The following is a 15553-nucleotide window of genomic DNA, read 5'->3' as shown; positions in this document are numbered from 1 at the left end:
CACGTCCAACCTTTCCTTGAACACCCCCAGGGACGGTGACTCCACCACCTCCCTGGGCAACCCATCCCAATGCCTGGCTGCTCTTTCTGAGCAGAAATGTCTCCTCATTTCCAACCCAAACCTCCCCTGGTGCAACATGAGGCCATTCCCCCTGGTGCTATCACTAGCTATCTGTGAGAAGAGGCCGACCCGCAGCTCCCCACAGCTTCCTTTCAGGTAGCTGCAGAGAGCAACACAGCCTCCCCTGACCCTCCTGTCCCCAGACTGAACAACCCCAGTGCCCGGTGCGCCGGGGCCGAGCCGTGCCCGAGCCGTGCTGGGCGGCGCGGCCCCGCACATGCTCACTGGGCGCCGAGGCAGGGCCGGAGGCAGGGCTCGCTGCCAGCCGCCGCTCCTGCGCTCCGCCCCGCGCCCGCATCGGGAGGCCCCGCTCGGCTCTGCCCGGCTCTGCCCGGCTCTGCCCGGCTCGGCTCGGCTCGGCTCGGCTCGGCGGTGAGCGCAGGGCCCCGTCAGCACCTCGGCCAGCGCCGGGCCGCTGCGGCGGGGGAGGCTCCGGGGGGCGAGGGAGCGGGGAGGGGGCGGCGGGACCCCGCCGGCTGGGGCCGGGGACGGGGCGCTGCCTGCGGGCGGCGCGGGGAGAGGGGCTGGCGTTCTCCGGGGAGCGGCTGGGAAGGGGAATGCGGCTGGCGCTGAGGGAGCCCCCAGTGCCCCTGGCCTAAGGAAGGGGCCTGGGAATGCCCGTAGGAAAGGCGTGGAAGGAGCCCGGGGGTGGTGGTGGTCGGGGGCTGGGGGGGCAGCAGCCCCTGGGGCATCACCAGGTGGGACTGGGTGCAGTGGGGCAGTGCCCAGGGCTCCGGGCTGTGCCCAGAAGCCGCCTTTGCAGATCCCATTTAGTGCTGATGCCGCATCTACAGTCCGTGCAAAGTAGTCATCTATGGGTAATTTCATCCATGAAATTAAATTTGCAACCCTTTCTCGTAACCGGCGTTGAAATTGTTGCTGTTTGAGGTGTGCAGAGGTCAAGAGGCCTCTCAGTTCTCTAGCTTCTCAAAGGCTGGTTGGCCACCTTTAATGGAGCCGATAGATGGTACTTTGGTGAGGAATTCTCTTCCACATTTCTGGGGATTTTGAGTTAGGCAGCCTTTGAAGGTCATCACATCACATTTATGTCTTCAATACACTGGACTCGCACTTAAATCCGTTCCTCGCTGTGATTCTCGTAACTTTGGAAAGCTCCTTGACACTCACAAAATTACCTAAAGTGGTTTCATATCAGATTTACACCTCAACAGACTTTCCTGTGTCAAACTGAATTTCTAAAACAAAATGTTTACTTTTTGTACATATATGTTTCCCTTTGCTGTTTAACCTACTATGTTAACCCTACTAACATAAACCTCTTTCTTTTCCCTTGCCATAGACCGAAGGTTTCTTTGAAGCTTAACCTTCAAGATGAAGTTCTTACTAGCGGTTTTCTTTTTGGTCTCATTCTCCTTATGGATGGAAGTATATTCCAAAGAGAAGTCTTCAAAGAAAGGAAAGGGGAAAAAGAAGCAATACCTTTGCCCATCGTACGTTCCGTGTTTCTTTTGCATTCTTGCATGATTGTGATCCTGCCATATATTTAAGACCGGACATTGCATGGGAATTGAAGTGGAAGGTGGTGCTTTCCATTAAAAGAGGGATTTTGGGGGTGGAAGTGAGAAGAGGGCTTAACCCGTGACATAGCAAAGTTCTGTCAACCGGTCTGTTTCTTCTGCAACAGGTCCTTTGTTTCAATGAAAAGAGAAATCTAAACAATAGTAAACAGATTCTTAACAATGAATAAAAATATTTGGGGGAGATTCCAATGCAGTATCTTGCTATCTGTGGGCACAGAGTAATGTATTTCTGTAATGTTACGCTGTCTAGCATCGTGTTGCAAGTATACTATCTTACTGAGATTCAGTTTCTGGTTAGCTTAGTTCTGTAAAAGAGGGATTGTTCTACTCACATTCTTATTACATGCTGAATAGAACTAATATCTTAGCATCTTCCATCAGTGATTTACAGTACTGTATTTTTTCTGGAGGTGGATAGGTTGTTGGTATAAAAAGGCCCTTATAGTGCAATCTCTCTGTAAAAATACAGAAACTAAAACTAATCACTGATTGATGATTGCCCAGCTGAATAGAGACCATGTTCAGGACACCCATTATTGCTTCACACTAAATAGAATTTCTCTTTCTGACACCCACCACATTTTGTGTTGATCCGTAGGACAATGCAAAAGTTTTATTTGGAGAGTCTTTTTTGTCATTTCCATGGCCATCCTTGGTCATCTTTTTAGTGTTATGGTATAAATATCTGAAGAATAGATGGATGGAATATAATGATTTATGAATACATGTAGAAAAGCAATGTGCCTTAAATGATGAAGTGTCTCAGACAGGTTTAAAACACAGTTCTTCAGAGACCATAAAAGAAGAAGACTGGAAGTTGAGACTGGCTAGCTAACATTTAAAAGACTTTTTGCAAGGAAAAGAAAAAAAATAATGGAATATCCAGAATGAAGCACTGTTTGAATGATACTTTTAAAAGTCCCACTCTTTTTAAGTATCAACAGTGATGTTTATTTGTAACATTGAATTGTAGAAAGTTTCTACCTGCAGTGAGTGTTCTCATTATTTATTATACTGGCCCTAAAAAATGAGATATGTCTTTGTATTTGAAAACATTAAGATACAAGTCTCTAATGTGATTGTGACTCATTTGAAATGACCCATATTCATTCTGTCTCCTTTGTGAAGTTACATTGAGCTCTGTATGGAGCTTTCAGTGTGAGCTACTATAAGGACTTCTGGCAAGGAGAGAAACACCATGGTTCCAAGAAAGACATGAGCACTGAAGTCCTTAGGAAGGAAGTTCCACAGCTGGGAGCAGAGTCCAGATCTGCCGTGGTCTCAGCGAAGCAGCCCGCATTTTCCTCATTTGGGACTTGATCTTAATTAGAGTTCCGAAAGTTGATGGCATTTTATCTTCAGTTTTGTTTTGTGTTTGTTTGTTTGTTTTTTCTTCAACACAGTATTTCCTGGTATTCTGTTCTTCTTGATACCAGTTAATATTACAAGCTATAAATATGACATCATTTGTCACCACTATACTTGGTGAGTAAGTGCTATAATTTTCTAGGTGAAGTTTTTACATTCCAGCCAGTAGAAGCTTTCTGTGAAAACCCTAGTGTGATCCCGTGTTTGTTTAACATACCGCGTGTGCCGTGCTGCTAGTTAGAATTAATTGCCATAGCACTGAGCTCTATCATTTTCTGAATAGCGAACAAGTTGTTGGTGTCTCACTTGGCTGAAGTTCACAGCTTGAGACAGTCACTTGTGGTAGTGGAGCTGCAGGATCACTGGGCTTGTGGCTGGCAGATAGACAGCCTCTGAGGTGAACAAGCAATCCGAATGAGCTCTGTCATGCTCGCATAACTCAGGCTGCTGAGGACAAACTTTCAACCATCAACATGTTTTTTATAGCCTTTCACAAAACTTCTGTAGTTGATGACACTATACATTGTAAAAGAGGAAGCCTACTCTTAATGTTTTCTTTCCTGTGCAAAAAAAAAAAAAAAAAGATGAATATTTCTTCAGAAACAAACCAAAACGCAATGCAGTGGAGTGGGAATTAAGTGACAATGTGAGGGTTGATCAAAATTAGTCTCAGAGAAAGTGGCTGAATGAAAAATTCACTTGTAAAGCACAGAGGAATTCTTCTGAAAGAAAGCATTTTATCTTTTTCAAGAAGGTTTATAGGATTTTATGTCATTTATAAGATTGAATGGTACAAATTCCTAATGAAAACATACAAAAGTTAAAACCTTAATCTACCTTTAATTTTCTTTGGTTACTAGTGCCGTACGGCTTAAAGCTTTATTGTAGAATACATTGCTGCTTGTTTCCTTACAACATCTGAAAAGTTAAATTCTACCTCCGCAAGAAAATAAAAACCACTGGTAATTACATAAAGAACAAACTTTACAAATTTTATAATGGAATTAAAATGTATGCAAATTATTTCCTAGGAAAGATTTATGCTGAGCCTAATAATACTGCTTAGGTTCTTTAGTTTGACATTCAGAAATGGATGGTGTTAGGACTGGTTTGGTGTCTCACTTGTTATAAATTATAATTTTGGACTTTAGCATGAATTTGTATGAAGAATGAGCACACCTGAATTTTTATGCATATCAAGCACACAAGCTTTTAGCTAAGTATACCCCTCTGGCATGAAATTAACTGTAACAGAAAAAGCTGAAACCAAACTGATTAAAAAACACATAAAAAGTTCATTATTGTCTCATAAACAGATATGTACTTCCTTCAATTAGGAAAATTCTATCTTGTATCTGGGAGCAAAACCTCTTACTTGTGATTATTCATAATGCATCTCTGCGTATTGTGTGACAGTGGCTTGATAGGCCATCTGATTTTCATTTATTTCTGAAACTGTTTCTCCCAGCTTTTTTATTGAGGTGTTCCAAGAAGCTGATGCTTAATCACTTGTTCTTATCTTGATTTAAGGCTTCCTCAGACAGATGTAAAATTTCACATCTTAAATTTAGATCATTTTCTTTCTTACCTCAGGCTTTCCTAGTGGAACAGAGAGTAGTTATGTCTTATGCCTGAATGTTTGTTGATTAAGAAACAAATTGATATATTGGACCTATAAGCCCACAACAGGGAGTTTTGCAGCATAAGTCTGGGAAGCTGGTTGCCACAGATGCGTAGTGCAATAAAATATGAAGCTTTAATGTAACAAAACTCTTGCCTTTTGTCTCCATGGAAAATATCTTTAAAAAAAAAAAAAGAAAGCAAACAAGAAAGAGACAGGTCCACCTCTTCAAGAAAATCCTTTAACAGGGTTACAGTATTCTCTTTACAAAGATTATTTTGAAATTCACTATACTGAATGCAGATGACCTTGATGAATTTAGCCACTTGATCTGTTTGTTGGTTTTAAACCATCCATCAGCCATGTTACCACTGTTATTTACTGTTTGGAGGTCACTCCAGGTTGTTGTGCTTCTGCAGTGATCTACCAGTCCCTGGGGAATGGAAAATGTGAGCAGTGAAGTCTCATTGCAGGTTCTGGTGAAATAGTGTTTGAAGTTTAAGGCCTGGAACAGAATATGGAATGGGTAGTTGTTTCTAAGTACTACAGCTCTTTATCAGAGTGTGTCACATAGGGTAAGCACAAGAGTGACTGCTTTGCATGTTTCTTGTAAATGTGAATTCAGCTTATTTGAATGTTTCAGGCAATTTGAACAGATAAAAATGAGCATTTTGTTTAAACAGTTGCCCCAGGCCCAGCCAGCTTTTTGAATAGGTACGTATTATTTGCCTTCTAGTACTGTCATTATTTTGCAAAAGTTGCCAGATGGCAGAGGAAGTTTAAGAAGATACTTCATTTTAGTCATGGTGAGCGCTAACGTTGAGGATAAAATATATAGACAGACATGTTTGGGATGGAAGATGTGGTCAAAACAGATTTTGTCTAATGCTATTACTTTTCCCTAGCGTAACTTTCTCATAATTCCTCATAATACCTGTTTCTGGTAAACATATTGGACACGCAGCTGTGACTTTTTTCTAAGAGCACTGCTGAAAGAATGTTTTTCCTTTTGTTATGTCATAATAAATACTTCAGTTATTTTACAGTGTTCCAGCTGCTGCTGTTATCCCACGGTCCTTGGCAAGCCAGAAGTTCTCTCCTCAAAGCCACTTGCAAGATCTCTAGACAAATTAAATTATAAGGAAAGGCAAGCTTGCTATGACTGTTAGAGAAAGCAAAGAGACGTGTGTGTCAAATAGCAGCTAACAAAATCAGTTACAACTGTGCTCACAATCCCAACTATCCCTGTTAATTACAGTTTTAGTATGACTCGGCTGTTCACCTGCACGCTCTTAATTGCCAATGATCCCACAGGGAGTCTAATGCTGAGAGTATAGCACTGATCACTGAATCTCACTCCTTTCTCTTGATCTTAAGGCTGCTTTTAAATAACATCCCTCCCCACTGGTGTGCATTTCCCACGTGGGGATTTATATACACGTAAATGATTAAATAAATACTGTATGTTATCTACAGAGCCTTTTTTTTACCCACAGAGCAGGAGTACAAATCGTGTTTTGGCTTGTGTTCAATAAAGCATATCAGCTACTTCAGAAACTGCAAAATGGCCCTCGAAGCCCTCCAGAAAACATGGCTTGTGCCATCTGCCAGGGCAGAAGTTTAGAAAAGTCACAAATGCCAAGGTTCAATAAACAGCTGATTTTAAAAAATAACAACAAAAGACAGTGGAACTGGAGAAAAAGCCTTTGATGTGTTCAAAGCATAGAACTGTATGAAGGTCTGTCCTATACATTTCTCTTGCTTAACTGCTGGCTTGTGCCAAGCTTTTCCCATAAAGACTAAAGCAAGTTCAAAGTCTTATATCTTGGATCCTCTCCACCTTCCTGTGGACAAAGACTGTTTTTCTCACCACGTGTCTGGGTATACATGGCCTCTCTATCTGTAGTATGTAATCATCCCCCAAATGTAAATGGTGGGAAAGTGGAATCGACTCTGTTGTCATTCCTGCCTTGTAGAAGACATTGTTGATGGTTTGTGAATATCTTCACTTGTAGATGTGATGGTAGGTTTGATATACTTTGTGGGGGAAGATGGAAGAAAGTTGAAACAACAGCCTGAATTTAGTTGTGGAGGCAGTTATATTTCACAGCCATTCTGAAGATAAAGACATTGCAGAGCCCAGGTCTGGTTCCTGTAAAAATTCTTTTGCCCCATAGCGACAGCAACTGGTCAATGGTTTAATTATTCTGTAGCATGTAACTCTCATGGAAAGCCATGATCCCAGACAGACAGGGCCACATTCCAGGAGGTCTGGGAATTTGTATTCAGAGTGGATAAGCATGCTGGGGAGTAAAAGATAAAGCTGTATAAGCAAAATGTAAGTTATCTTGTAAAACAGTAATTAACTATGGTAAGTTGGTTCACTTTCAGTAATTCTTCCTCTCAAGTGAGCAGTGTTCACTCCATTCTGAACACTGTAGTGATGAGACAATACAACTGTGCAGAAGAGTTACAGACTTGAGCACTCTAATTCATGTATGGCCTGCAGACCGAAAAAATGTGGATCAGCAGGTTAAATTCCTTCCCCTGAGCCTAAGTGTGAGGAAAACCTTAAGACTACATTTTGTTCCCAGCGCCACCAGATGAATCTTTGAAAGACAAATTCCAAAAATGTCTCTCCATTTATGCTTTCTAACCAAGATGGTGCTCTTATCAAGATCTATGTCTTGTTCGTCTCAGTGTTTATTTAGAAAAGAAATAGGGACATTGGGACTGAGGTGGACAAATGTCTGTAGTTCTGTTTATCATATGCCGATAATATTTCATGCATGCTTGTGATGCCAGCACACAGCAGAACGGCATTTCTGCGGAAAAGTCACTTGGGTGGTGACTTCAGTAGGATGCAGAGGTCCCTAAGCAGGGAGCAAGCAAGCACCATTCACTTGCTGTGAGCAGTTTGAGTTGGGTTGGATGAAGTACTGTACTAACCTGGTTTTGTGGGTTTCAGGGCTGTAGCCTCTGGTGGGCAGATGAATAGTCTTACTTTCTCAAGCTTACAGAAAAATAACAAGGAATGCCATAAACACTCCTCAACGTGTCCAATGTTGAATGTGAAACCAAAGCTGAACTTAGAGGGTTCTGCTAGTCAAGGACTGAAGTAGTGGCCCTAGCTGAACTATTCACATCACCCAGCTTCAGGAATCTTGCTGGCATGCCCATTGCAACCTATTCTCTTTGGGCTTTCTACCACAGCAGATGAAAGAGGAGTTATTTTATTCAGTCTGTCCTAGCAGGGTTTATGTTTTGTATTGCACTATGAAGGAACCTTTCTTTTTGTTCACCATACTGGATTACTTCCAAATGCAGGGACTGAAGTTACGTACCTAAATGTAAGTGTTTAGCTGTCAACTGCATTTTGTGAGCATGCATAAAAAGTTACTGAGATTTCTGTAGTTTTAATGTAATTTGAATGACATCACTTTGCATTGGAGGCATCATAATTATTCTCCCTAGTAATAGAGATTTCAGGTGCTACAGTTTGAAAATGTGGCTGTTGAGCATGCTTGAGATCATAGAGATTGCTCACAGGAATTATATAGTATCTCTTTGATTTGTATTAACCTGTTTTTGTGCTTTGAGTTACTGCACTCCGAAAACCAAATGCCTACAAATCAGAACACTGATAGGTATCAAGGAAGTAGTACATGCAGTGTATGGCAAGATGACAGGTACTGTGTTTCCCCAAACTTATTCTTATCATTCCCTGATATCTACTGCCACGTTATGTGACTAAAGTGTCAGTTTCCATCACATAAATTAGATAAACTGTACTAAAATCTCTTGTTTCGGCATTATGTAGGACATTTTGCTGGAGATCACAGGGTGAGTTGGAATATATGTATTTTTATCTGTCAGACAGTAATCTATGCAAAGGCAAAGCTTGATGCTAGGTTATCCAAGCTATGAGTTCTAAGTAAATGCTGACAATAGAAAAAGCATGCAGCATGTTTGGATTGCAGTATATTATAAGATGGGATGTGAATTAGCTTGCCTCTGATATGTGCCTGTTTTTTCCCTGATTGCCATGCCATAAGTAAAAAATATAGTAATGTGCTTTTCTAAAATGAGAGATTCTTCAGCATAGTGGCATATTAAGAACAGGGATCAGGGCAATAGGTGAAATAAAACAACAGCAGTGAAGGTTTCCATCCCCATTTGTGTAGAATAAATGTGTTGATATTCTTTTTTCCAGCCATCTTCATGTGGCACTGTCTGCGATAAGGACTCCTTGTAACTTCAGTGAGCTCTGGGAGGCTAGATGTCATGATAACCCAACGGAGAGAGACATAATGTCTTCTGACACATTTGCTTGACACAAATGTAAAGAAGTTATTATATCAGTTTCAACCAGGAGTATGCCTCTTCTTTTCATGCATATCTACTTATGAAAACTTCTGTATTTTGATTAAGGAATTATGAAGATAATTATCTATTGACATTAATTTAAAATGTTAATCATGTTCTCCAAGGGCTGCAATAAAATGTGTGCAGCTGCAGTGGAAGAAAGACGAGATGGACACCTCCCTGTGTATCTCATGCAATGCAGTACTTAAAGTCATTCTTTTATTCGTCAGTGATACCAGAAGTAGACTGGAGAGAGGCCAGTCATATCCCACTGAGATGTCGTGCTGACAGACTAAGTGTATTTTGTTTTCTTTCTGTCTTTAGAGAGCACTGTTCATAAAGTGAGAACACTGATTGCTCTCTCCTTTCTTGCAGAAAATCAGAAGACATTGTGCTTTATTTACTTTTTTCCCCCACAAAAAAAAAAAAAAAAAAAAAGTGGTTTAGGCAAAATTTTGATAAGGCAATTCCTAGCTTTACTATTACTTTCTATTAAATTCCTCTTATAACAACTGTGAGACTTCAGTTGCATTACCCTTTGCTTGTTATGTACTGTGTCTTGACTAGAACTGATAAATTACTTTGAAAAATATTGCTACATTGCTACATTTCCATTTCCTAATGCTTTCCAGCAGCTACACATGCATTCCTTGCAGGTTGAAATAAATGTATTAAAATTGCTACATGTGCTGCAACTAGTGGAAATTTAAGGGGAACCTTTGGCTCATTATCAGCTTCTCATATGAAAATCCTAGGTCAGATAAAGAAAGGTGGTAAGTAACTCTTCAGTTGGAGTGAGTGGTGTTTTGTGGGAACTAGCCTTCAGAAAACTGAAGTACTGCTTCTTCTGGGAAGGAAGGTTTGAGCTCCAATTCTTTTTCTGTCATGTTGCCTACACATCAATTCAAAGCTCACTGTTGCAGAATGGCCAGGTAGGCAGGGGTGGTAGTGGCTTTAGATGGGTATCTCAATGAATCATCTCAGCCAGTTACTCCATGCGCCCAGCCCACCCTGTTCAGCGTTTAGTTCTTCTGCTAATTTATCACTCTGCAAGCGGCATAATGTCTGAGCTTACCAGAAGTTATGCTTATGATTTATTGATTTCCAAGTGAAATTTTGATCAGCAGGGCTCTCTGAAGGAAATCCAGTCCTTGTGAAGATGTTTAGTAGCATAAGTGCTACTCAGTGATGGTAGTTCAATTACAGCATACTGTGAAGGACTGCAGTGAAAACACACCCAGTACTTAGCAAAGCCTTTTTCCATTCCACCACTTCGTTCAAAGTCACTGTTAAAAAACTAGTGATTACTGACTCCAGGCTTCTTCTCCCAGCTCAAAGTAGCCAATGCTGTTGTACTTCACTTGGTTCCTAAAGTGAGGAAAAATGTGTGCATATGACACAACTTCAAAACACTACCCAAGGACTTGCAGTAAATGTGATGCTCTTCACCAGAAAGCAGTGCTGCCACGTTTCTTCCTCACATCAGTGGCTTCCCCCACTGCAGTAAATGTCCATTGTGTGACCTGTGAGGAAACAACCTGAGCACATATTTGTATTAACATCCTTCTGCAGTGCAACACAGACCTCACAAAATTACAGCTTTATTCCTTTTACTTAAAGAGACAAATAAACCTGTCAGAATGCCATCTGTGTTTGGCTTTCTATCGCTGTTTAATGCTCATTTTTTTAATTTCTTTTTCTTATTATTATTATTTTGGATTTGTTTGCAAATACATTCTGCAAGCATCTGTATTTAATTTTTGTCAAGTTGTCCCATGTGGTTCAGATCATCACTATTTAATGACTATTACCGTTATTACTATTTAATGAACTTCTTTGAACAATCCATAAGAGAAATATAAAACAAATTGGGTTTTAAGTTTGTTCATTTGTTGTTGTTTGGTTTTGTTTTGATATTTCACTAATATTGGTTATATATGTTTTAGAAATGAACCCTATTGCATTGCTTGTGTTACAGAGAATACAATAAATAAAATTTGAGTAGCCACCTGATGTGGATGTGTTAGGTGTTAAGATGTGTGACTTGCAAGGAAGCAGTGCCATGAACCTTTTTGTGTCAGAGAGAGTGCACAGAATGTTGGCCTTTCTTTTTCTACAGTAAAATGAACATTCTTTTCAACCCTGTTTCTGCTACAAAATGGAAAATAATCTTAATATTTAAATTTGTGTTTTTCTTTTGAATTATTGGCAACTGCGAGAAAAGCATACAAAGCTGGTGAATGATGTTTCTGTAGTAGCCTCTTCATTGGTCAAGGTCAACACTGCAAACTGAAAACAAACCTCAAAGTGACAGAAGTAAATCATCTCTTTTACATATATGTACTTAATGCTTCAAATCTGAGTCAAATATAAAAAGCCTAGTAAAATTATTGGAAGGTGAAATTATCAATTATTTATCAATTATTTATCAAATAATTTATGAATTATTTGAAGAAATGAGAAACCCTCTTGGTATTTAATTTCCCCGATATTAAATTATCAGAGTTTTATAGTACACAGTAAGGACATACTAGTGGAAGTTAAGACACTGCGAAAAGGAGAAAGTTCCTTGTTTTAGTGATTCAGAAATTAATTAATTATTTAATGATTTTTTTTTCCAGTAGTCAATAAGAATGATGCTGAACAGAAGCTACTGGAATATAGACATCTTAAAATCAGGATGTGTTTTATTAAAAAAAAAAAAATGGCCAAAAGCCTTTTGGAGAGTTAATATTATCTTCAATAAATGTTTGAATAATGCAGAAGTCCCAGGGGACATGAAGAAAAGTGAAGGATGAGATGAAAACTAGCAGTGAGCCAAAATGCGATAAAGAATCACCCATAGATCTGTCAAGCTGACATTGATATGAGATATGAGAAACAATAATGCAAAAGAAGAATTAAGCAGGGTAAGTGGGGTAATAGAGACAACAACAGCTGATACTAGTTAAGGAAAATATTTAGAAATTTAACTGGATCATTTTTTAAATTAAATTTGTACATTTGCTTGCTGGAGGCAATAGTGTTGATATATATGACATGCCTCTGTAGGGTGTTTGTCTTATTTTTACATGGCATCCTGATTATTAAGACATAAAGACAGAGGGTTAGCAGAGTATTCAGAAAATGGAGGGAAAGATGAATATGAGACAGAGTTCAAAATTGAAAATCATCACTGAACAGGTTCTATAGACAGTACAGAAATTCATTTACAGGACATCATCAGCCTGCCAGGTGCTTAAAGTGCATGGGGTGGGGACCGTGCACCCTTTCTCTTGCTTTTTATTCCTCTCACTTTCATGTTACTCTTGTATCCATATTGACCTGTCACAGGTTCTTTTTAATTTTCGTGATGGCTTTAGTTTAACACCCAAGACAATGACATCAAGATAAATGGAAATATTTTAAAGTGCCTTGAAAAAAACCCAGAGTGCAAGGCCTTGTTTTCTGTAACAAACCCCCAATTAGTACTTACCAATAAGACTATGCAAGGGCTGCAGCTCAGTGGACTAGCTGCCTCTGACATTTGAAAGCAAGAGGCTGCCAAAAGGCGCTGCGTGTTTTGTCACCTAAGTGCTTGTCAGTTTTCTTGTGTTCCTAATATGACAGTCACTAAAAATAGTTAAGCTGGCTGTTTTCTCCTAATGAAGAAATCATTTCCCTCTGGATATGTATTAAGAGGGAAGGGAGCAATTAGTGAACTTCTTACTTATTTGACAGGATTTATTTTTTTATCTATTGACTTTATTGAGTTTACAGTTAGAGTATGTAGGAGAACTGTCATGTTTGTTACAGCTTCTTGAGAAATACTAAAGCATCACAAAGAACGACTATCCAGTATGGAACCTTAAAATGTTTGTTTGTGAAATGACTTAACTTCAAGCACGTAGCTGTTTCTGTCTAAATAGTAACGAATACACTTCTTTTTTTACAGCCAGCAATCAGCTGAAGACCTTGCAAGGGTACCTGCTAATTCTACAAGCAATATCTTGAATAGGCTATTGCTCAGTTATGATCCCAGGATAAGACCAAATTTCAAAGGTTTGTCAGATAATTTTTGCCTTTTTATTTAACCTTTGGGATTTAACTTCTGCTCTTTTCACACATAGAAAGTTTATGATGATATTCACAGTCTATGTTTCTTTTTAAGAATAATGGAAATTTCCCTACCGTGTGAAAGTATAGGAGATATCTACCCTTTGGGGCTGAAAGATAATATATTAGGACATCATGATCATAATAGTGTCTGATGCTTTTGTTATTATTATGCTTGCATTTTTGTAAAAGATTTTTTTGAAATTGAATTAGGTTTTGTAGGAAAAGTTTTTAAAATATCTTTTTATGCCTACATTTTAATTTGGCTTAAATAGTATCTCTGTTTTACAGTATTTTAAAACACTAAACTTCTGTATAAAGGTTCTTTAAGATGACTTTATAAAATTTGGGATCAGCAATAACACCGATGCGGAACATATCTTTAAAGATATGTTAATAATACAGCTTGCATATATGAGATTTCAAATAGGTAATGATTTTAAACATATTCTGTGATTTTGAAATACCTTTCTTGTAGATAACTGTTGTAGGAATCATGTAGGCAAATGTAATTTCCTTTCATGTACAAAAAAGACTGGAATACATATGCTCTGGAAAACCTCTAGTAATCATACAACTGTGAATTACACTTTCCAGGAGTTAGATTATTTCCCTGCTGGAAAAAGACAGAAATTTTATTACATTAAAGATACTGCAGTTTACATAAATCAGTTCTTTCTTTTAAAAAACTATACATGATTATACATATGTTAAGAGATACTGTAACACACATATCAATATATTGAGAAATTGTGAAATCTATAATCTTTGTTGTGTTTTTGAAGAAACCAGTTTCAGATGCTCTATTTAACTAAATTTTATAAATCCATTAAACCCGATTCTCAGCAAGTTTCTTCTTATTCTCTGTAGAATCATATTTATTTGATTTCAGCACTGAACATTGTCACAAAAAATAAATGTCCAGCCTCTGTTATACCTGTTCTTCAGCATGATAAGCTAGTTATGGCAAAGCATATTGCAGATTGATTTATACTTTTGATATCCCTGCTGGCAGTCTGTTAAGAATCAAGACTGAAGAAAAAGGGAGGAGATGTAATGCTAGCTCACAGGGAGCTGGGAAAAGAAAAAACATTTTCTGACAAGTGATTTGCCCATGTTAAAATGTTCCTCATGCATGACTGATTTTCTTGGACTGCACTTCCTATTTAGATCTGATAGAGACAGAACAGTCCTGGCTACCAGTGGCATAGTGGGTATACCGTCATAAACATCAGGAACTAAATGATTATGTTTATTGCGTAACAGAAAGAACTACACTTCACTGATATGATTTAACGAAACAAACAGGTTCACTTTTTCAGTGAAATTCACTTTTTTTCAAGTGGAATTTTATTATTTTCTGGTAAACAGAAAGAATTACTTGTAACAGTGTAAATGAGATTAGATGCATGCATCTGATGTGTGTACTGACACTCTCAACATACAGGTGCTAAATAAAACTAGTGGACCATAATTAGTTCTCAAAACCATCAGGCCACTTCCCTCTGCTTCATGATAACCCGCTGTTAACACCAGATAAATGACTGCCTATCAGTTCCCGCGGGGTGACAGAGGGCACATGTGGCAGCTGTCACACCATCCCTCTTGAGCTACAGGAATCCTGGCTGTGGAAAAGAGGAAAAAATCCAGTCCATCTTGATATCTTCACAGCTGCTGGCTTCTCAAAATTTTTCTTGGCAAACTGGTAATCATTGTAAAATGGAGCAGCTTTCTGATTCTCTCTTGCTTGGTAGCTGGGAAAGCTGCATGAAACAATTTTTATCTCCCCGTATGCACACTTGTGCATTTATGCACTTGACTTGTGCAAAGTAGTATCCTCTCACAATGTAAGTAAATGTGTCATCATAAATCACATACAGGTAATTTAGGATGATAGATCATCATCATGACTTTGGCAGTTAAATGTGTTTGCTGCTAGAAATGTGAATTACTTCTATTCATTGTACTGTGTGTAAAAGTAATACTGGATGGTGCATTCTGTGATAGCTGAAAATCATGGAATTTGAAAATGATTCATATTTATGGGCTATGAAATGCTTTAAGCTTAGCACTCTAGACTGAGATTTTTTTTTATGTTTCCTTATCACTAGGATGAAAATAATTCTCATGATTTCCATTAACTTTCAGTGGCAACAGATTAACCATAGCTTTTGAAAACAGCATGTATATATTAATTTGAAAATATAAAGCTGTGAAAAATATTCTTATTGTGATAGCAGTACAAAGAAGCCTCAAATGAAGGATAGTGTGCCTTTTCTGGATTGTGCAGCTGACTAGAAATCTCTCCTTTTTTTAAAAGGAATTCCAGTCGATGTTGCAGTAAACATCTTCATTAACAGCTTTGGGTCAATTCAAGAGACAACTATGGTAAGACTGAAATGTAATGAATGGAGCACACATGCAGATTTTCTTATAAAATTAA

General features: G+C 38.8%; 1 protein-coding gene across 1 annotated transcript in view; it reads left to right on the top strand.

Annotated features, from left to right (window-relative positions):
• Positions 1 to 431: 431 nt before the first annotated feature.
• GLRB (glycine receptor beta) overlaps positions 432 to 15553 on the top strand; it is a gene marked incomplete at its 3' end in the record, with an annotated part of 49038 nt that continues 33916 nt past the window's right edge. Inside the window, exons 1-4 of the mRNA XM_082760190.1 lie at positions 432 to 492; positions 1421 to 1571; positions 12950 to 13056; positions 15431 to 15498. Coding sequence (XP_082616316.1) covers positions 1453 to 1571; positions 12950 to 13056; positions 15431 to 15498 — 294 coding nt within the window. The 5' untranslated portion in view covers positions 432 to 492; positions 1421 to 1452. The remainder of the gene's footprint in view (positions 493 to 1420; positions 1572 to 12949; positions 13057 to 15430; positions 15499 to 15553) is intronic.

Source organism: Aythya marila (genome assembly GCF_965140915.1).
Source record: "Aythya marila genome assembly, chromosome: 4".
Lineage (NCBI taxonomy): Eukaryota > Metazoa > Chordata > Aves > Anseriformes > Anatidae > Aythya > Aythya marila.
This window is presented reverse-complemented; position numbering and strand designations above follow the sequence as displayed.